Source organism: Amblyraja radiata, chromosome 3 (genome assembly GCF_010909765.2).
Source record: "Amblyraja radiata isolate CabotCenter1 chromosome 3, sAmbRad1.1.pri, whole genome shotgun sequence".
NCBI lineage: Eukaryota > Metazoa > Chordata > Chondrichthyes > Rajiformes > Rajidae > Amblyraja > Amblyraja radiata.
In genome coordinates, this window is record NC_045958.1 from 65,673,422 (window position 1) to 65,696,516 (window position 23,095).

The 23,095-nt window shown below is 46.5% G+C and overlaps 1 protein-coding gene across 7 annotated transcripts in view; it reads right to left on the reverse strand.

Moving 5' to 3' along the window:
- The window catches only part of ttc39b (tetratricopeptide repeat domain 39B), a 150,188-nt gene that overhangs the window by 122,549 nt on the left and 4,544 nt on the right, over positions 1–23,095 (reverse strand). For 2 of the 7 annotated variants that reach the window (XM_033017944.1, XM_033017943.1), the window contains exon 2: positions 1,098–1,237. The exons of 1 other annotated variant lie outside the window; for it this stretch is intronic. In XM_033017944.1, coding sequence (XP_032873835.1) covers positions 1,098–1,130 — 33 coding nt within the window. In that variant the 5' untranslated portion in view covers positions 1,131–1,237. Of the gene's footprint in view, positions 1–1,097; positions 1,340–23,095 lie in introns of those variants that run through there. 4 more of the 7 variants (XM_033017942.1, XM_033017947.1, XM_033017946.1 and 1 more) reach the window with 4 other exon arrangements.

Consider the following 23,095-nt stretch of genomic DNA (forward strand, 5'->3'; position numbering starts at 1 on the left):
ATCTGAGGAAGGACATTATTGCCATAGAGGGAGTGCAGAGAAGGTTCACCAGACTGATTCCTGGGATGTCAGGACTGTCTTATGAAGAAAGACTGGATAGACTTGGTTTATACTCTCTAGAATTTAGGAGATTGAGAGGGGATCTTATAGAAACTTACAAAATTCTTAAGGGGTTGGACAGGCTAGATGCAGGAAGATTGCTCCCGATGTTGGGGAGGTCCAGGACAAGGGGTCACAGCTTAAGGATAAGGGGGAAATCCTTTAAAACCGAGATGAGAAGAACTTTTTTCACACAGAGAGTGCTGAATCTCTGGAACTCTCTGCCACAGAGGGTAGTCGAGGCCAGTTCATTGGCTATATTTAAGAGGGTTAGATGTGGCCCTTGTGGCTAAGGGGATCAGAGGGTATGGAGAGAAGGCAGGTACGGGATACTGAGTTGGATGATCAGCCATGATCATATTGAATGGCGGTGCAGGCTCGAAGGGCCGAATGACCTACTCCTGCACCTAATTTCTATGTTTCTATGATTATACAAACGGAAGGTAGTGAGAGCATGTGCGCATGCGAGGTTTCAGCGAAGCAAGATCGGATGTCTAAAATAAAATACATGCCTGGATTTCGAAACACATACTTCATCAAAGGGAGGAAATGGAAGTGAGCAAACAGATGGCAACCGAGGAGAGAACACTAACCCCTTCTCAAAAGCACCACAAAATGGCATCGGTAGCTAAAATGTCTGATACCTCCCAGAATATATACATTTAAAGTCCTGGATGTGCAGGTTGCCACTATTGGCACTGCAGAGGGCGGCAGTGGGTAAACTGACAGAATGGGATTTCAGTAGGTAGGAAGGAACCCCTGGCTGCCAACCATAATTTGGTTTGTTAAAAGGATATTAAGGACACGCACGTCTTATTCGACCCTCACCAACCAGAATCCTATTGACTGCACCGCCAATATATAAAAGCATGTGTACAATCCCTTTCTCCAATATTGCTTAACCCCTCGCAGTGACACATTGATATCAACGAATCCCGTGCAAAAAAATAAATAATCAAATATCCGCCGCAGCTGTGAGAGCAGCGTGGAGTCTATACCTCATTCGCCCCTGGATCAGTGAAGTTGGCCATGATCTTCAGTCAGCAGCAAGCTTACGGAAACTTTCTCTCCGACGGTTCACAGTGCAGAGACCTGCGTTTTCCTGGGACGCCTTCTTCCCGCTGGATGGTTTCGGTAGCTGTGTTGCTAGAAAAGGAAAGGGGAGCCAGTGTTATTAGTCGCCGACTCGTCAGACTCCTCCCCCTTCTTCAACAGCGCTGGCTAAATCCCAGCACCTGACCCCCAGGTACAATGTTAATCCGTACATGTCTTCGATATACCCTTAAATATAGCATCATATATAGAACAGACACAATTCTATTTCCGTATGGAAACGGTATTGTAGGGGTTACGTGGTTGCCAAGAAAGCTGAACAAATAATGTTAAAATTAATTCAAATTCCACATTTTTAATACACTCAGTCATTAAGAAAATCAGCAGCAACACGACGACATGATAACATGATAGGTTCATTTATTTTTTTGTATAAAATGTAACTGGTCCGTTCACATGTGTTTTTAGTTCTCTTAACTTGCAATCCTTTATGATTTCAGTCCCCTTTGGACCTAGCCCATGAGTTGTTCTAGATCCTCAACACATTCTGAACCATTAGGTCTGACTTTGTAAAGGTCTGAGGTCTATTACCTATTTCAGAAATAAACTTTTTGCATTATAAAATTTATACAAAAGAACACAGATCTTTACATTCTGCACTGCTGGCTGTATTCATGATAGTGTTAGCACCTCTTTATTGTGTTCATAGAATCAATTGTGGCTTCCAAACATCTTATGTTTGAGGGGCTTCCACATTGGACTCGGCACCAATATCCAGTAGGGAAAGGACCCATAACTGTGGTCCTTCCCCACAGAGACTTTGCATTGTCTGCACAAACCTTCAGCCCATATTCCTGCAGTCTGGAATGTACCAGTCAGCAGCAATCCCTTTTTTCTAAATGGGGAGAGAATTCAGAAAACAGAGGTGCAAGGGAACTTGGGAATGTTGGTGCAGGATTCTCAAAAGGTTAATTTGCATGTCGAATCGGTAGTAAGGAAGGATAGCATTTATTTCAAGAAGACTAGAATACAAAAACAGGGATGTGATGCTAAGGCTTTATACGGCGCTGGTCAACCCCCATTTGGAGTATTGTGAGCACCAAATGTGAGGAAGGGTACGCTGGAAGGGTCCAGGGGTGGTTTATGAGAATGATCCAAGGAATGAGTTGGTCACTTTGAGTCCTTTTGTGCTTTAATAACCAGCATCTGCAGTTCTTTGTTTATCGTACTGTATATGCACTGCTTGATTCTTTAAATTGGCTATTTCCTGAATGACTTGTCTCATTCAATGTAATGATGTCAATGTCAAAGCGTTTGAGTTCCCAGGTTGTCCTGCTACAGCAGTGTTCAGAGCTCCCTCGAGTTGCTTGTGTAAGACCAGTGAAAAGTTTCCTTCCCTTGACAGGTAGCTAAAACTTTGTTTTCATCTTAAATCCAAGCAGTTTCATCAGATAGCGAATTGCAGACTGTCACCAACCTTTGAAAAAAAGATCAATTTCCTCTCTAATCCTGCAACCAATTACTTTAAATCAATATCTCCTAATATTTCCATTCTATCCCCTCAATCCATGTCTCCCCATGTTGTACATCTCATTTAATTCTCCTCTCACCATGTATGAACCAAAGATAAAAACACAGCCTAAATAATCATGAGTGTTTTATTGTCATATCTCCCGAAAAAGAACAATGAAATTCTCACTTGCAGCAACGCAACTGTAAACCCCAAAATAAACAAATAAAGAAAGTTCAGCGCATATATGAAAAAACAAATAAAAATAATAGTAGTGCAAAGACAAAAAATAGCCCCCCAAGTCTATGTAGTTCAGAGCTTAATTGGAGGTTGTAGTGTTTAATAGCCTGATGGTTGCAGAGAAGAAGCTGCTCTTGAACCTGGACATTACAATTTTCAGGCTCCCATACAGTCCCTTGCAGTCAGAAACAGGTGAATTGATCATGGGGAACAAGGACATGGCAGACCAATTGAAAAACTACTTTGGTTCTGTCTTCACTAAGGAAGACATAAATAATCTGCCGGAAATAGCAGGGGATCGGGGGTCAAATGAGATGGAGGAACTGAGTGAAATCCAGGTTAGCCGGGAAGTGGTGTTAGATAAATTGAATGGATTAAAGGCCGATAAATCCCCAGGGCCAGATAGGCTGCATCCCAGAGTACTTAAGGAAGTAGCCCCAGAAATAGTGGATGCATTAGTGATAATTTTTCAAAACTCTTTAGATTCTGGAGTAGTTCCTGAGGTTTGGAGGGTAGCTAATGTAGCCCCACTTTTTAAAAAGGGAGGGAGAGAGAAAACGGGGAATTACAGACCAGTTAGTCTAACATCGGTAGTGGGGAAACTGCTAGAATCAGTTATTAAAGATGGGATAGCAGCACATTTGGAAAGTGGTGAAATCATTGGACAAAGTCAGCATGGATTTATGAAAGGCAAATCATGTCTGACGAATCTTATAGAATTTTTCGAGGATGTAACTAGTAGAGTGGATAAGGGAGAACCAGTGGATGTGTTATATCTGGACTTTCAGAAGGCTTTCGACAAGGTCCCACATAAGAGATTAGTATACAAACTTAAAGCACATGATATTGGGGGTTCAGTATTGATGTGGATAGAGAACTGGCTGGCGGACAGGAAGCAAAGAGTAGGAATAAACGGGTCCTTTTCACAATGGCAGGCAGTGACTAGTGGGGTACCGCAAGGCTCAGTGCTGGGACCCCAGCTATTTACAATATACATTAATGATTTGGACTAGGGAATTGAATGCAACATCTCCAAGTTTGCGGATGACACGAAGCTGGGGGGCAGTGTTAGCTGTGAGGAGGATGCTAGGAGGCTGCAAGGTGACTTGGATAGGCTGGGTGAGTGGGCAAATGCATGGCAGATGCAGTATAATGTGGATAAATGTGAGGTTATCCACTTTGATGGCAAAAATAGGAAAGTAGACTATTATCTGAAGGGTGGCCGATTAGGAAAAGGGGAGATGCAACGAGACCTGGGTGTCATGGTACATCAGTCATTGAAAGTAGGCATGCAGGTGCAGCAGGCAGTGAAGAAAGCGAATGGTATGTTAGCATTCATAGCAAAAGGATTTGAGTATAGGAGCAGGGAGGTTCTACTGCAGTTGTACAGGGTCTTCGTGAGACCACACCTGGAGTATTGCGTACAGTTTTGGTCTCCTAATCTGAGGAAAGACATTCTTGCCATAGAGGGAGTACATAGAAGGTTCACCAGACTGATTCCTGGGATGTCAGTACTTTCATATGAAGAAAGACTGGATAGACTCGGCTTGTACTCGCTAGAATTTAGAAGATTGAGGGGGGATCTTATAGAAACTTTAAAAATTCTTAAGGGGTTGGACAGGCTAGATGCAGGAAGATTGTTCCCGATATTGGGGAAGTCCAGAACAAGGGGTCACAGTTTAAGGATAAGGGGGAAATCTTTTAGGACCGAGATGAGGAAAACTTTTTTCACACAGAGAGTGGTGAATCTCTGGAATTCTCTGCCACAGAAGGTAGTTGAGGCCAGTTCATTGGCTATATTTAAGAGGGAGTTAGATGTGGCCCTTGTGGCTAAAGGGATCAGGGGGTTTGGAGAGAAGGCAGGTACAGGATACTGAGTTGGATGATCAGCCATGATCATATTGAATGGCGGTGCAGGCTCAAAGGGCCGAATGGCCTACTCCTGCACCTATTTTCTATGTTTCTATACCTTCTTCCCAATGGCAGGATTGAAATGAGTGTGGCCAGGTGGTGTGGGTCTCTGATGATGCTGGCTGCATTTTTGAGGCCGCAACTCCTGTAGACCTCTTTGATGGTGGGGACGTACAGTAGGTACCCGTGATGGACTAGGATGGACTTTTTGCAATCTTCTTTGTCCATAGACATTCGAGTTGCCGAACCAGGCCACGATCCAACCAGTCAATATGCTGTCTACTGTACACCTGTAGAAGTTCAAGAGAGTATTTGTTGACCAACCAAATCTCCTCAAATTTCTAAGGAAGTGGAGACATTGATGGACTTTCTTTATGAATGCATCAACGTGCGGGGTCCACGACAGATCTTCTATGATATGCACACCCAGGAATTTGAAGTTTTTGACTCTCTCCACCACCATCTTTTCTCATAGCTAAAGATGTTCTCTTGAGACACCCTTGTAAATCTTCCCCAAGCCTCTCCAAAGTTTTCACATTCTTCCTGCAATGCACTTATCAATATAACTTTCTTTTAGTAGGAGTTTTATGCAGTTCAAACAACAACTTCCTGCTTTATATTCTATAGATAGGGCAAGAAAGAAAGTGCCTGCAAAATGCATAACTTCATACTTTACAGAATCTGTCCAATTATCTGTTTTATTATTTTCTTCATTACTATTAACCACATGGTCACATTTTGTATCAACTTTTATTTATTAGTCACTCCCCTTCATTTCTATCTAAACGAGTGCCATGGAAAACAAACACCTTGATCCTACTACACCTTAAGGAATTCCAGCATATACAGCCTGTCAGCTATTTGCTTCTTACTACTGTCAGGTTTCATCCAATTTGACACTTTCCCTCTTATGGATTTTTACTGAGCAGTATGCCATATATAGCCTTGTCAAAAGCCTTGCTAAAATTCATGTGAATATGCAATTGCCTCTTTTCTACCTGTTCAAAAATTCAGTCATGATAGTTAGATAAACTCAAGATGATTGACCCTGATTGTGACATGTCTTTCCAAATAATACTCTACCATTGGAGGCTATGTCTTAAGCCACCCAAAATCTTTTTGCTAGAATTCTCAGCAAGAAAGCTTCTGCCTCTTTATTTCCTGAAATCCTTTAATTCCTGCTTCAATAACCACTTTTTGCATTGAAGCTAAAGATGTATTTTTCATCTCTATCAATTTATGCAAGATTATACTTCAGGGAAGCATGCAGTATATTTATCTATATTAAAGTTATAGCCAGCTCTATTGTAATTGATGATTATTTCCAGGGATGCAAAGATGTAATGCTTTAGGCTCCATGATAAATTGATATTTAAACCATTTGCCCTTGTTTCCTCCTTTCTAATGGATTATTTTCAAAACTGAGTTAGATAATATATGAAAGAAGCCTCTGTCATGACCTCTCTGCTTCTCGAAACTTCTGAAAAGGCTTCCTTTCCCCTTCTCCAAACTCTAGATTCTCTATTTCCCCATGCTCATTCCAAGTTTATTTTGTTCACGATGTTCTGGGTCCATCTTTCTACCAATCTACTGCTCACCTGCCCTCACTTCTTGATCTCTGTGTTACCTCTGTGTTAAATGATTTCCTTCCTCAGGTCAGTCCTAAAGGACTGTCCACCATAGAGCATAGAACAGTACTGTACAGGAACAGGCCCTTCGGCTCACAATTTCTGTGCTGGATATGATGCCAGGTTAAGGGCCTGTCCCACTTGCATGCGATTGCATGCGTTTGGCGCGACCAAACGTAGTTGCTTGAGGCGTATGGGCACCGTATGGCCGCGAGGGGCCGGTCCCCCTTAGAAGTGCGGGGCTGGTCTCGACATCGCGCGGGGCTCCGAAAAACTGCCAGTGTCCGAAATCTTCGCACGCCAACAGCCTGTCGGCACGCAGGCGCATTGTGGTCGTATGCAGCGTCTTGACGGCGTAAGCAGCGTCTTGGCAGCATACGCCTAGCGCGTGGCGTTGCGTGATGACGTCACCGCCCGGCGTGGCGTTGTGTGATGACGTCACCGCCTGCCTCCTGCCCAGCTGATTGGTAAGTATGACGCAAATGACGTCACGCGCGAACTTATCGCGTACTTAGCGCGTACTTCGCATGAACTCCGCTTCCGTTTGGTCGCGCCAAACGCATGCAATTGCATGCAAGTGGGACAGGCCCTTTAATCTCCTCTGCCTGCATGTGATCCATATTCCTCCATTCCATATATATCCATGTTTCCCTATCTCAAAGCCTCTGAATTGCCACTGCCATCCCTGACAGCACATTCCAGGCACCCATCACTTTTTGTGTAAACATCTGCCCTGCACAGCTTTTTTAGACTTTTCCCCTCTGACATGATAGCTATACTCTCCTATCTTTGACATTTCCATCCTAGGTTAAAGGTTCTAACTCTCTACCCAATCTTTGCCTTTTGTAATTTAATAAACAGTACTTCTTTAAGGTCTCCCCTCAACCTCTGTCACTCCAGAGAAAGTAATCCAGGTTTTAGCAGTCTTTACTTTCCCTCTAATTCAGGCACCATTCTGTTAAACCTCTTCTGGAACCTCTTCAAAGCCTCCAGATCCTTCCTGTGGCAACCTACTCCATCATATCCTTTGCCATTTTTTTTAAAAACATTTTGTTTACCCCACATCTTCTTCCTCTGGAGCCTCTAGCATTATTCACTTGGGTTGTGCTGAACTCTCCCAGTTACATTCTTACCTCGGTGACATAAGAGACTGGAGATGCTGCAATGTAGAGCAAAAAATAAACTGCTGGAGGAAGAATGCATCGGTAAGGGAAATGGACAGTTGATGTTTTGGGTCAAGACCCTTCCTCTGGATTGAGAGAATGGAGGGATGATAGTCAATATATAAAGTCACAGAGCTGTACAGCATGGAAACAGGCCTTCGGCCCACCATGTCCATGCCAACCAAGTTGGCATACGTCGAGTTTAATTTGCTTGTATTTAACCCATAGCACTCTAAACCCTTCCTATCCATATATCTGCCCCAGTATATTTTAAACATCAACATTGTATGCTATTCTATGTCACATTTTTTATAACCCGTGACCACAATTTCCCCCCATGAAGCGCTCATTGTTTGAACCCAACACGGTCTCATTGGTAGTAATATGGTGAATGAAATCATGGGAATATTATTTTGAGTTGCATACTGGAGAGGCCTGTATCTATGCAGTTCTTGAAAATGATTAATAACGGTCTTCTGTTGGAGAAGAATCCAAAAATTCACCCCCCTTTGGATAAGCAAATTTTTAATGATCAAAACTGAGAAACATAGAAAATTGGTGCAGGAGTGGGCCATTCAGCCCTTCAAGCCAGGGGATGGAGCAACAGCTGTACGATAGGCAGTTACAGGTGGGAAGGGGTGGAGACGGCAACAGTTCTGCGTGTGACAGTTGGAGGTTACCAGGGGATGGAATCTGATGGGAAAGGAGGTAAAGGACCAAATAAGGAAGGAGGATTTTGCTGATGGAAATAGTGAGGGAAAGGAAACCGATCAGAGGTTTGTGTTGATTGGCAGATAGCGTAGATATGAGGAAGCTGGATATTAGAGTGTTGGGAGTTGTGGAAAAGAAGGGTGTGTGTGGGTGAAAAGAGGGACTGAGGAGTAGCAGGTTACCTGAAATTAGGGAATTTGATGTTCATTCGTTGGTTGTAGACAACCAAGGCAGAATATGTGCTATTCTATAATTAATGTTTTGTTCTCATTCTGGCAGTAGGGGATGCTAAGGATAGACATGTTGGCATGGGAATGGGGTGGGGAACTGAAATGGCTATCAATCGGGAGCTCCAGAGGGCAATAGCGGTTGCCTAGTCCGTGCTTGATCTCATCAACGTTGAGGAGGCCATATCGAGAGCATTGAATGCAATAAACAAGATTATAGGAGTTGCATGCGAATATCAACCTCACCTGGAAGGGCTATATGGATGCTGGAGGGGGTGCAGACGTAGGGACAGGCGTTGTTGCATTTCCTCTGGTTGCAGGGAAAGTCTCTGGGGAGGGGCAGGGATGGGTGGGATGGGATAAGCAAACTGGGGAGTCCCTGCAGAAAACAGAAAAAGGTGTAGAGGGAGAATGTAGCCGGTGGTGAAATAGTGTTGCAGCTGGTGGAAATGTTGAAGATAAATGTGCTGGTGAGGTGAAAGATGATCAGGCAACGCTACCACTATTTTGCCTGGGGGAGAGCAGATGTGTGGGAAATGGATGAGGTGAGGGTGGCATCAATCACAGTTGGGCAAAGCCTCATTTCCTGACGAAGGAAAACATCTCCTAGGTCTTGGAATGGAAGACCTCATCCCGAGGACAGATGGAGTGGAGGCAAAGAAACGGAGAAAAAGGGATAGCGTCCTTACAAAAGACAAAAGTCAGTGATTTCGTAGACAGTGAAAATGGTCATCAAAAAATACAGCTGGATCTTGTTCAGCTAGGTAAGTGGGCTGAGCAATGGCTCATGAAGTTTAATGCAGATCAGTGCAAGGTGTTGCATTTTGGGAAATCAAAACAGGACAGGATCTTTTCAATGAATGGTTGACCCCCATGGGAGTGTTGTAGAGTAGAGGGAACTCGAGTAGAGGGACCTCAAAGTACAGAAGTGGTGTCACAGGTAAATAGGGTGGTCAAGAAGACTTTTGATACATTAACATTCATCCATCAGGGTATTGAGTATAGAAGTTGGGACATTATATTACAGTTGTACAAGATGTTGGTGATACCACGTTTGGGGTATTGTGTTCAGATTTGGTCACCCTGTTATAGGAAAGATGTAATTAAGTTGGAAAGAATGCAGTGAAGATTTACAAAGAAGTAAGGGGAATCATGTGGCTGGGAATGATGAAGCCGAATTTTAGTTAAAAATATAAGAAGATATTAAATTGGCTTCTGGGCTAGCTTACAGCTTATATTTAGTCTCAAATTAGGCTTGCCTCAGGTTGCGGATGTGTGAGATAATAAATCCTATAACATTGTCTCCCAAGTGAGGAAGTGACAGAGAAAGAAACAGCTAGTCACATCTTTGAAGTAAGATGCCATAAACCAAATGGCCTATGTTTATGAGGGACCAAATGACAGCGAGGAAGCAGCGAAAGAGCTAGGGTGATCTCTGTGAAGATAAAATGGCATTATCCAAATGGCCAATGTTTATGAAGGACGAGAGAGGAACCAGGGAAGTAGAAAGATAAAATGTCGTAAACCAAATGGCCAATGTTATCATAACATGTAAACAAAAGGCCTTTGATGTGATGCATTCTGTGGAAACCTTTTCCTGTACCTCTGACCATGACTAATGTCTGTGAAATGTGCTAAGGGGACAAAAAAACCCTATTTAAGGCAATGTAATTCTGTTGTTCAGGGAGGTGGATGGAGGACAGTCAAGTGTCTGTATTGGTCACTTGACCGGAGTTCTCCCTCCCTTCCATCGGCCGATGTTAAGTAAAGTTTTGAACTGGTCTACCAAACAGTTTGTGTGGTGTCTGTTTATTAAGAAGCGAACCTGGTTTAGTTGTTAAGAAAAGTAGCTTTTTCAGGAAAGCTTGGGCAGGCTAGGATTTTATTCCTTGGATTGCAGGAGGCTGAGTGATGTCATAGAGGTGTATAAAATCACAGGAGGAATAGATAGGGTGAATGCATAGTGTTTTACTCAGGGTAGATTAGTTATGAACCAGAGGACATAGGTTTAACATGAGAAGGGTATGATTTAATAGAAACCTGAGGGGCAACATTTTCACACCGGCTATTAAATGAAATGAGCTGCCAAGGGAGGTAGTTGAGGCAGATACTATAACATAATTTAAGACACACTTGGACAGGTACAGTAACGCCTCATTTAGCACTATCTCACAAAGCTTAGCTTCGCTACAGCGCTTTCCAAAAACATGCTCAGAAACATTCACAGGTCGCAGAGGTTGGTTTGATAGGTTTAAACAATATTATAACCTGCACATAATCCGTATCTCCGGTGAAGATGTAAATGCAGACATGCAGGTAACCAAGGAATTTCCCCAGAATCTCAAAGACATTGTTGGTTGTCGCAATTACCTTCCACAGCTTCTTTAACACTCTCACTCAGCAGTAACACTTCAGGAGTCTTCAACCTGAAGATGTTGCTCACTTATCATTCAGAAACACCATAAGCAATGAGGGGTTCGACGGTCCATCACGTGGCTGGCTGGAGCACTGTTAAATTGTTTGTCAGTCCATCCATATCCCTGACTGGGTTGTTTGAATCAGGTTTGGGTTTTGTGTTCCATTGAATAATTAAAACTATTTTTGAACTTGAACCTGGTTTTTGAATTATGTTACGCGGCTCTGAAGTACCTGCATTCGGGAGTCGTAACAAAATGGGGGCTCGTCCTAAGCTTTGAGGACCCTAGACGTTTTTGGGGGGGTTTTTTGGTAGGCTTCTGGTGACTGAGGAAGTCTGTGTGTGTGAGGGAATTTTTTCTTCCCTGTTTGTGGTAGCATTGGTGCCCAGGGTTTAGCTGGTGGTTTGGTGCTACATTTGATATGGAGTTTAAAGGGAAGGACTTTATTGAGGCTCCTAGTCGGGAGTTGTTTGATAGATGTACGAAGGAGCAATTGATTTTGCTGGCAGAGAACTATGACGTGCCTATTGACAAGCATTCAAAGAAACAGTCCATTAAATCGGTGTTGTGGGCTGCGTTGGTGGAGGGTGGGGTTTTGCCTGGCTGTGCAGACAGTCCCCCACCTTCTGTTCAGCCTGGTCAGGACATGGAGGCAGTCATTAGGTTGAAGGAGTTAGAGCTGGCAATGAGAGAGGAGGAGACCAAAAGAGCAGAGGAGGAGACCAAAAGAGCAGAGTTTCAGCTGCGTGGGGCAGAGATTAGGCTGCGGGAGAAGGAATTGGATGCCTCCTGGGTTTCTTCTAGGGAACGGGAGTTTGATATGAGCAAGAACATCCGCCTGGTTCCCCCGTTTAGTGAGAAGGATGTGGACAAGTTTTTCACAGTGTTTGAACGGGTGGCTTTGTCCTTGAAGTGGCCTAGGGACGTGTGGACCTTGCTATTGCAGTGTCCTTGTGGGTAAAGCACGGGAGGTGTACTCGTCTTTGTCTGTTGAAAGCAGTCTGGACTATGAGTGTGTGAAGTCTACAGTATTAAGGGCTTATGAGTTAGTTCCAGAGGCGTACTGGCAGAAATTCCGGCGCTTTAGGAAGTTTGATAGTCAGGCTTATGTGGAGTTTGCTAGGGAGAAGGAGGCACTTTTTGACAGGTGGTGCGCTTCTCAAGGAGTGAAGGATATTGGGCAACTGCGGGCCTTGATGATTATGGAAGACTTTAAGAACTGTCTCCCTGAGAGGGTTACTACTTACCTTAATGAGGAGAAGGTGAATGAGGTGTCTAAGGCCGCGGTGTTGGCAGATGAGTATGTATTGACTCATAAAACTGATTTTGTTGGGCGATCCTATAGTTTTGGTGCACGGCCGGTTGATAGTGGTGGTGTCGCCGGTGGCAGTGTCAAAGGTGTTTCTGTGCCTGCAAGTGGCAGCACGTTGATACAGGGGGAGGTCCGAGCTGATAAGGTTGACGGAAATTTGAGGACTAATGAAGGTCCTGTGTGCTACTATTGTAGAGGGAGAGGGCACATGTTAAAGTCGTGTCCCGTTCTGAAGCAGAAAAATGCAAAGCCTGTGGCTTTGGTGGGTACACAGAAGGCACCTGTGGTACCTGAGGTGCCTGAGTCTGATGAGTGTAGGAATTATTCTGCGTTCATCATGAATGGTTTTGTTTCTCTGGAGGATGGGGGTGATAGAGTTCCAGTATCCATCTTGCGTGATACTGGTGCTACTCAGTCCTTTATATTGGATAGTGTACTGCCAGTTTCTGGGGAATCATCGGTTGGGTCAAGTATCCCTGTGGTAGGATTCGGGATGGATGGCATGGTAGTGCCTTTGCATACCGTGAGTCTCGAGTCCGATTTGGTTTCAGGCCGGGTAACTGTTGGGTTATGGCCGTGTTTTCCCGTTGGGGGAGTTTCTGTGATTTTGGGGAATGACTTGGCAGGAGGTAGAGTTTTAGTTACTCCTGAGGTGACGGCTGTTCCGATGGTGCAGAGCCCTGATAGATTGGCTATGCAGCATCCGAGGGTCTTCGCAGCTTGTGCTGTCACGAGGGCTATGGCTAAGAGCCAGGCGAAGTTTGGGGATGTAGTGGACCTGAGTGAGGGCATTTTTGGGGATCAGGATGATGGATCCTGTGTTGTGAAGGGTGTTTCTACATCTCAAGATGGGATAGTGTCTGGAAATGGGCCGGTGTCGCTGTCACGTGACCGGCTGGTTGAGGAGCAAAAGAGTGATCCAGGTTTATCTGATCTGTTCGACTGGGCGGTGCCTGAGGGGGATATGGATTCCACAGCAAAGGGGTATTTTCTAAGGGAGGGCTTACTGATGCGAAAGTGGTCTCCCTTGGATATATCTGGGCATGATGATTGGAGCGTGGTTGGTCAGATTGTGATACCTCGTCGGTATAGGGACGAGATACTCTGTTTGGCTCATGTGGCGGCGCGGCTCTGGTTGCAGCGGCTCACCGGCAGTCCTGTTTGTTTTGTGTTTTTTGTGTTGTTTATTTCGTTTTGGTTAGTCTAGTTTTGGTTTTTAGTTTGTGTTTGGGGGGGGGGGGGTTGAAACTGGGCTTGCTGTCTCTCCCTGCGGGGGAATGCGACTTTTTTGTCGTATTCCCCTTCTCTGCCTCCGTCTGCACTGAGGCCTAATGGCGGAGCTGGCGACCTCGAGGCTCAGGAGGCAGAGCCCGCCAGGACTCGCCCTGAGCTCGCTCCCGTGAGGGCAGCCCGGCTCGGGGCTGGAACAGTGCTTCCGTGAGGGGCTGTGACGCTCCCGGGAGGGCGGCCTGGCCCAAGGAAGTAACGGTGCTCCCGTCGGAGTGGCCGAGCTCGCGGAGGTATGGCGTTCCCAGCCCGAGGGAGGAGCGGCGCCCATGTCGGGGCGGCCCAGCCCGAGGGAGGAGCGGCGCCCATGTCGGGACGGCCCAGCTCGAGGGAGGAGCGGCGCCCATGTCGGGGCGGCCCGGCCCGGGGAAGAAGCGACGCCCAAGTCGGGGCGGCCCAGCCCGAGGGAGGTACGGCGCCCATGTCGGGGCGGCCCAGCCCGAGGGAGGTACGGCGCCCATGTCGGGGAGGCCCAGCCCGAGGGAGGTACGGCGCCCATGTCGGGGCGGCCCAGCCCGAGGGAGGTACGGCGCCCATGTTGGGGCGGCCCAGCCCGAGGCTGAAGACGGCACGATACTCACGTGAGGGTGGCTGGGACGGTGTTCTGGCGGTGGTGGCCTGAGTCCGGGGTTCGGCCGCGGGCCAGCGGCTGTGTCAGCAGGACTGGTGGGCGGCAGCTTCGACCACCCCGGGGCGCGGTGATTGAGCCGCGGGACAGTTTTTAACATCGCCCGGTGGGGGATCGCCTCAGCGCAGAGGGAGAAGAGGAGGGAAGAGACTGCAGACCTAAAGACTTTTGCCTCCATCACGGTGAGGAGATGCTGGGTGGACTCACTGTGGTGAATGTTAATATGTGTTTATTGTTGTTTTTTTATTGTATTGTATTGTATGTATGACTGCTGCAATTTCGTTCAGACTTCGGTCTGAATGACAATAAAGGCTATCTAATCTAATCTAATCTAATGATGGTCCTCTGGGTGGACATTTGGGGGTCAATAAGACGTATGACCGTATCTTACGGAATTTTTATTGGCCAGGGTTGAAAAAGGACGTGAAACAGCAGTGCAGGTGTTGTCACATTTGCCAGGTGGCAGGAAAGCCGAACCAATCGATTGTTCCTGCACCTTTATATCCAATCCCTGTGGTCGGTGAGCCGTTTGTGCGGATTCTAGTTGATTGTGCGGGTCCTCTACCTCGGACAAGGGTGGGCAACAAGTTTTTATTGACAATTATGTGTGCGTCTACCCGCTTTCCGGATGTGGTCCCTTTGCGTAGAATTACTGCCCCTACCATTGTGAAGTCTCTCACTAAGTTTTTTTCGTTGTTCAGTTTGCCCAAGGTTGTGCAGAGTGACCAAGGTTCCAACTTCATGTCGAAGGTTTTTGGTCAGGTAATGAAGTTGTTAGATATTGAGCATTGTTACTCCAGTGCGTATCATCCTGAGAGCCAGGGAGCTCTCGAGAGGTTTCACCAGACTTTGAAATCTATGTTAAGGACTTACTGCCTGGAGTTTGAAAAAGACTGGGATGAGGGGGTTCATCTAGTTATGTTTGCAGTGCGTGAGGTTGTGCAGGAGTCTTTAGGGTTCAATCCTGCTGACCTGGTGTTCGCGCATACTGTACGTGGTCCGTTGAGGGTCCTGAAGGAGAAATGGTTGCAGGAGGATACAAAACGTAGTATTTTAGACCACATCTGTACTTTTCGGTCTAGACTGAGGAGGGCATGCGAACTGGCAATGGGTAATCTTGCTTCTGCTCAGTCTAGGATGAAGGACTGGTTCGACAGGAAGGCTTATAGTAGGAATTTTTCTCCAGGTGACAAGGTCCTGGTGTTGTTGCCTATTCCTGGTTCCAGTCTGCAGGCTCGGTATAGCGGTTCCTATCAGGTGGTTAAGAAGGTTGGTGAGAGGGATTACGTTATTGGTACCCCTGATCGGAGGCGTAAGACTCAGCTCTGTCATGTCAACATGCTGAAGCAGTACCATGAGCAGGAGCCTGTGGAAGTTGATGGGGAGGAGCTGTGTCCTTCGGTTTCATCTAAGCCTGTTTTGGCTGCAGTGGTGCTGCCACCTGACACGGGTGGTGATGTGGGTGAGGCACGGTTGTCTGTGGCAGTGACGCAGGGAAAGCTGTGTAACTCTGAGGCTTTGGAGTCGCTTCCCTTGCGGTTGTCTCATTTCACTGAAGGTCAGCGGGGTGATCTGCTTGCTTTGGTGGAGTCAAATGGGTCACTGTTCTCAGATGTGCCTTCTCAGACGTCTGTGCTGCAGCATGACATTGATGTGACCGGTGCTGCGCCAATTAAACAGCATCCGTAGCGGGTCAACCCTGACAGGCGTCATCGTCTAAGGAGTCGGGTTGACTATATGCTGCGGCAAGGCATTGCTGAACCTAGTTGTAGTCCGTGGAGTTCTCCGTGTCTACTGGCTACGAAGGCTAATGGGGAGGACAGGTTTTGCACGGACTTTCGGAAAGTGAATGGTGTAACTAAGCCGGATTACTATCCTCTCCCACGGATGGAGGATTGCGTAGGTCGTGTGGGAAGTGCATCTTTTGTGTCTAAATTGGACTTGTTAAAAGGGTATTGGCAAGTTCCTTTGACTAGGCGGGCGAGGGAGATCTCTGCGTTCTTTATGCCTGATGACTTTCTTCAGTACACGGTAATGGCATTTGGGATGCGCAATGCGCCGGCAACCTTTCAACGGTTGGTGAACATTGTATTGTCTGGTTTGTCCTTCTGTGAGGCATACCTTGATGATTTGGTTGTGTGCTCCAGGTCGTGGATCGAACACATCGGTCATCTGAAGGAGGTATTTCATCGTCTAGCGGAGGCAAATCTAACGATCAATCTGGGGAAGTGTGAGTTTGGCCAGGCCACGGTAACGTATCTGGATAAGGTGGTGGGCCGGGGTCAGGTTCGCACTCTCAAGGAAAAGGTGGGACATATTGTCGCATTTCCTGCTCCAACCTCTAGGACTGAACTCCGTAGGTATCTGGCTATGGTTGGGTACTATAGAGGATTCTGTCCAAACTTCTCTGCGGTGGCTGCCCCTTTGACGGATTTGCTGAGTCCGAAGGTAGTTTTTGTGTCAACAAGCCTTTGATCATACTAAAAGTCTTCTGGTGCGCGCACCTGTGCTTGCGGCACCTGATTTTGAGCGTCCATTTAAGCTGGCAGTGGATGCTAGTGATCGTGGGGTTGGTGGAGTTCTTCTACAGGATGATTCAGATGGGGTGGAGCATCCAGTTTCGTACTTCTCTAAGAAGTTTAATCGTCATCAGAAGTGGTACTCCACCATTGAGAAAGAAACCCTTGCTATTTTAATGTCTCTGAATCATTTTGAGGTTTATGTTGGCTCCTCGAATGTCCCTGTCATCGTACTCACGGATCATAATCCTTTGGTATTTTTGCAGAGTATGAAGAATAAGAACCGGCGGTTAATGAGCTGGAGTTTGCAGCTGCAAGACTACAACCTGGATGTCAGGCATATCCGTGGCGAGGATAATGTCTTGGCTGACGCCTTGTCGCGCCAGTAGTGTTATAGCTACTGAATAGTTTCTGGGATTTGGTGGTGTTTTTTCTCTCTTCTTCCGAAACTTATTCAGTATCTTTGGGTGGGGGTGTTAGGCGCTCCCCCCCCCTGGTGAATGCTATGTACTTACCTTTCTCTGTTTCTCTCCCGAGTGCAGGCCTCGTGGCTGCGAGTCTGGAATCACGGGGTTAAAGGCTCCTGTACCCGATTGGCCAAGCTGCGTCAGGTGACGGGTGACTCATCTGAAGCTTAAATACCAGAGTCTCCCAGGATTCTCACTCTTTTTCGTCGACCCTGACGTGAGCAGACTGCTGGTGTGAGCTGCGGAAGGCCTGGCCACATGGCATAGAACTTTCACCATTACTTGTTAACAAATATTGAATTGGGACGGATAAGGGCTGACCTTAGTGTTTTCGTGTATTTTGTTTCAGGGTTATATCTCTTTAGGCAGGTTTTAGAGTCTCCGGTTCGACGGTCCATCACGTGGCTGGCTGGAGCACTGTTAAATTGTTTGTCAGTCCATCCATATCCCTGACTGGGTTGTTTGAATCAGGTTTGGGTTTTGTGTTCCATTGAATAATTAAAACTATTTTTGAACTTGAACCTGGTTTTTGAATTATGTTACGCGGCTCTGAAGTACCTGCATTCGGGAGTCGTAACAATTCAACATAAAAACATTCCCACACAGCAGAATCAAATTTTCCCACTGTGAGGGAAGGCACCAAAGTCAGTCTCTTCCTCTAATGTTCCCCAATGTTCACCCGTGGTCGGGGCCTCCCCGAGCCCTCCGCAGTTGCCGTTATGGGCGGCCCGATATTCAGGCCCGCTCGCCAGGGTGATGTAAGTCCGACGTCGGGGCTGGGGGACGTCCTCAGCGGCCTGGACAACAGAGCAGGCCCCCTCCTAAAGTCCGCAGGCCGCGCCAGGCGGAGACTCATGCTGGCGGCCCTCTGCAAGGAGCCTCAGAACTCCGCGATGACGGGCAGCGCCGCCAGCGTTGGGAGCTCTCCCAAACCGCAGCTCCACGATGTTGGAGCAACGGCCCAACGCTCCGGAGCTCCAAACGGCGATCCAGGTAGGCATCACCCGCTCCGTGGTGAATCCAACGCTGTTCCGCCGCTGTTGGCAGCGGCAGCGGAGACCCGACTCGGCCCCGAAGCTGTGGCGGAGGCAGCGGAGACCCGACTCGGCCCCGAAGCTGTGGCGGAGGCAGCGGCAGCGGAGACCCGACTCGGCCTCAGAGCTGTGGTGGCGGCAGCGGCAGCGGCAACGGAGACCCGACTCGGCCCCGGAACCGTGGCGTCGGCAGCGGAGACCCAACTCGGCCTCGGAGCTGTGGCGGCGGCAGCGACCACCCACGGAGTTTGAACCGTCGCCTCAGCGCAGAGGGAGAACAAAGAGGGAAGAGACAGAGACTTTAAGATTTTGCCTTCCACCACAGCGAGGAGGTGTTTGGTGAACTCACTGTGGTGGATGTTAAATTTGTGTTCATTGTGTGTTTTTGTCATTTTTTAATTATATGTATGACTGCAGGGAAACAAAATTTCGTTCAGACCGAAAGGTCTGAATGACAATAAACGAATCTAATCTAATCTAATCTAATCTTGTCGCTCCGGTCCGGTTCTCGATCCCCGGCAAGAAAGGCCGCTCCGATGCAGGTGGTAGGCCGCGAGATGGGGGGCGAGGACACGACTCGGAGAATAGTCGCGTCCCCGCCAGGAAGCGACTGGGAAACAGTTTCCTCCTTACCCTGCCCCCCTCCCCCACATAGAAAAGTTAAGGTTTCCCCCAAAAACAGACTTTAGACTAACAGTGATAATAGTAAGATTAAACGAGAACTTACCAGTTTGAAGTTTGATCTTGATTTTATGAGGAGTTACGATGAGCGATTACGTGAAGAAGGGCCATCCGTCTGCGTGCGCGTTAATCTTCAAAGCAGCGGTGTTAAATCACAGATAAAAAGAAGACCTGAGAATAGTAAGATTGTGAAGAAACTAGAACTTCCATATGACCTTGATAGTATGAGGGTGGGAGCGGTGGGCACGTAATCGCTCATCGTAACTCCTCATAAAATCAAGATCAAACTTCAAACTGGTAAGTTCTCGTTTAATCTTACTATTTTACTTCGGAGTCACGTGAGTGACTACGTGAAGATTTCAAAGCTCTGTGATTTTATGCCGGTTACGAATCCAGGCGTCACACACTGAATGGATTGACCATGGATGCGTGTAATCATTAAAGCATTCAGACATTACGTAGTTAAGTAAAGACACTGATGCTTTAAATGAAAGAAAGTTTAAAAAAAATAGTTACCCCTCCTAACCTTGGGGGGAAACTAAGGGACAGAACTTAAAATGGTACGTGCAAACACCCCCAGTCCGGTTATGGGTTTGTTATAAAACCGGTGGACCATTATTTCATTCGTCCATCCTACAGCCACTAGGATGTCGTCAAGGGGCACGTCCATAGCTCTTGCTGCCCTGGTGGAGTGAGATTTAACCATATAAATGTTCACTCCTGCTACTTCCATTACCTCCTTTGACCATCTGGAGATGGTTTGAGTTGACACCTTCTAGTGTGGTTTTTTATGGCTGATGAGGACCGATTGTTCTGAGCCTCTGAGGTTCTCCGTAACTCTCAGATAGTGGTGTTAGTGTGTTACCACATACACAACCGTTGGTCCTCTGGATATGCCAAGAACTGGATCTTCATCCCTGGCATTCCTGGCCTGCTCTGTTTTATCAGGTTCCTGATTACGAATGTTATGTTGTTCATATTGGTGGTCATGTAGTCCAACCGTAGCTTTTGCAGTCTCTGGACTCTTTGTCAGCATACCACCTTCAGGGTTAGTTATAGGCGGTCCCCACTGTCAAAGTAGGGTTAGTACCACGCTCACATCCCATGTGTCCGTGTACCTTGGCCTTGGAGGTATTAAATTGTAAATTCCCTTCATGAATTTTGTTGTAAAGGGGTGCGTTCCTATCGACCCGTGCCCTGCTTCCAGCATCAGATAGGAGGAGAGTGCGCCTCTGGCACTATAGATTGCACTATAACTTTGTTTATAGTTATAGTACAGAGTTGATAGAAACTCCAAGACATCCGTTATCCGAACTGTGTTGTATTTGTTCGGACAGTCCTATGCCTTGAAATGGCCTCCTCAGAATCTGCAGACCAACAAGTTAATACGTTCATGTAGTGGATGATTACTCCCTGTAACTGGGTTCACTAGGAGGTCCCTGCTCTTGGGTACAGTCATAACTGGCTGGACTATAGTTCCCAAAAATTTTTAGGAACCAGGCTTGAGTAGGCCAATCTGGCACTACCAATATGCCTGTGGCTTAGTCTTGCTTGATTTTGGTCAAGCATCGGTTTGTGAGACAAATTGGCGGAAAGCATACATAAACATTCCTCCCCAATTGAGGGAGAAAGCATCCACTGCCTTTGCTCCTGGATCCAGCTCGCAGGACACATATCTGGGTAACTGATGGTTTAGTCTAGATGCAAACAGATCAATATCGGGTATGCCAAATCGTGTAGTTATTTCGTTAAATACTGCCTGATTCAACATCCATTCTGTGTTGTTATTAAACATTCGTGATCCAGCATCTGTCACCGTGTTATATCTACCTAGTAGATAGACCGCTGTTACCCAAATATTCCTCTCGATACACCAGTGCCAAATGAGGTTCGACAATCTGTCGTAAGATACAGATTTTACACCACCCTTGTGATTGATATATGCCACCGCAGTGGTGTTATCAATCTGAATTTGAACAAGCACCGGTTGCATATTGCTACAGAAAACCTTGAGTCCATATTGTGCCCCCAACAATTCTGGGTAATTTATTCCATGTGTTGGGGGAATTACAGGCTCCTGCTCATTCCATCTGCCCCCACAGCTCTAGACTGTGTTTGTGGCTCCCCATCTTTAGCCGCTTGCATAGGTCTGAAAAACCCCCGATGGCTGTCGAGCAAAATTTCCCTTGAGCTGTCTCACGTTCGTTATCCACCATAGTTATTCAACAATGGCCTCTGCTGGCAATCCATAGTTTTGCCAATTTGGCCTACATGGAATCTGAGTGTTCGTTCCTTCGCTCGCTGTAAATTCTGGTAATGCAAAGGCCCGTGACGTACTGCTGGAAATGCAGCTACTATTTGCCAATTACACTCGCTGTTTGCCTGATAGATGACTAGTATTTGACTATCAGGTCATAGCAGGCTTAATTAAATATTGTTGTTTGCCCCTAGGCAAAGTCACCAACATATTTACTGTTTTTGATAGTAAATTCTAGGTAATCAATTACCCTTGTAGGTGTCAATTTTGATTTAACTGGATGGATGAGGTAACCAAGTCTTTCAAACAGGGTTTTGGTTTGCTTTGACTGATGCTTCTGCCAATTCTTGGTGACTCCAAAATGAAAATGTCCTCCAAATATGCCATTACTATGTGGTTCTGAGACCTTTGTAGACCCAGAATTGGTTTCCGTAGTTTAGTCAGTAGTCTAGGAGCTGATGTCAACCCATTTGGCAGAGCCATGCCATCCAGTTAAACTTCAAATATCTCCTGTTCTTAGTGAATAGACACCGAATAGTATGCATCTTTGAGGTCGATGTATGCCATGTGACCATTTTTTAGGAAGCTCCTATAAAACAGTTGTTAGACTGTAACAAAAAATTGTTGTTCTGAAAGTCTGTACTGCACATATGAGTTAAACCTGGATGAAGTGACATCCTCCATCTGTCACCTGTCCTGAAAGGCAATCCTGCCCATAATACTGGGCCTGCCTTGAAGACAACTCCGGTCCGAGTTCCAAGTCTGCTTGGAACCTATGTATGTTGTGCAGTAAAAATAATCACATGTTATTATCTGTTTTTTAAAACCAGATCTGAAATTCATGTTATTGTCATTTTGAACAAAAACACAAGAGTAAAATTACCAACATGTAACTGGTCCACAATCCCTTGTTTCAGTAAACCCAGACCCACCTACCTCCATGGCTACCGGTGTTCTTGTGGTAAGCCCAAAGGCCCCTGATGCGGGTTCCTTTTCTCTCCTTGATTGGGAGTAGGACTGGTAGGGAGTGTGGATTCCATGTTTCTCCTGACCTCTGTTTGGGTCTTGGTCTGAAAACCTCATCATACTGAGCCTGCCTTGTAGGACAATTCTGGCCATAATTCTGAGACTGCCTTGAAAGACGACTCTGATCATATTTCCGTGCCCAGCTTTCAAGCTACCACCGGCTTCAGTGAACCGCTTACCCCCTATGGAGGTGTGGGGTGTGTTGTCGCCTACTGATGAAGTTTTGCTTGTCGTTGGTACCTTGATTGGTCCGACAGCTTTTGCTTCCTTCTTCTGGTCTTACTTGAAGAGAGGATTCGGCGGCTGGTTTCTCCAAAGTCACCCTGATAGCGCTGTTCCCTTGCCGGCATTTGTAGCGTGCGGATATTCTTCCAACTGCTGGCTCTTGAGGCCATATGCATGTACTTCAGTATGTTCATACTTTAAATTCGAGATCAGTTACCTACTGATCACTCACACTCCCCTCCACTGAGAGTGAGATTTGTAGGCAGCCCTGAAAACAGGTGCTGCCGCAGGCCCCTGAGGATACCTGCACTAACATGGCCCCTCCAGCGGACCTAAATGAGGTTCTTGCTTTGGGTCAGACTGAAACTGACCGTGAATGCTCCTCTCCTCAGAGCAGGAGACATTTGTGCAGCCCTGAAACAGGTGCCACTGCCTGCGGGTTCTCCATAATACCCGGGCTGTCAATTAGCTAGATCTCCATCCAGGGAAGCACCCAGTGGAACCTGGATGATTGCAGAAGTACTTCTTTTCTTTTGTTTGTATGGAAGTTTATTATTCATTTTATGTAAAGCACTTTGGTGTCAATGCAAGTTGACTTAAACAGTGCTATATAAGTAAAACTTACTTACTTATTTCCTTTCTTCTGCTTGTCCCTGGGAAGGTTTCCCCCCCTGTTCTTTTGTACTCTGATTCAGAGTGG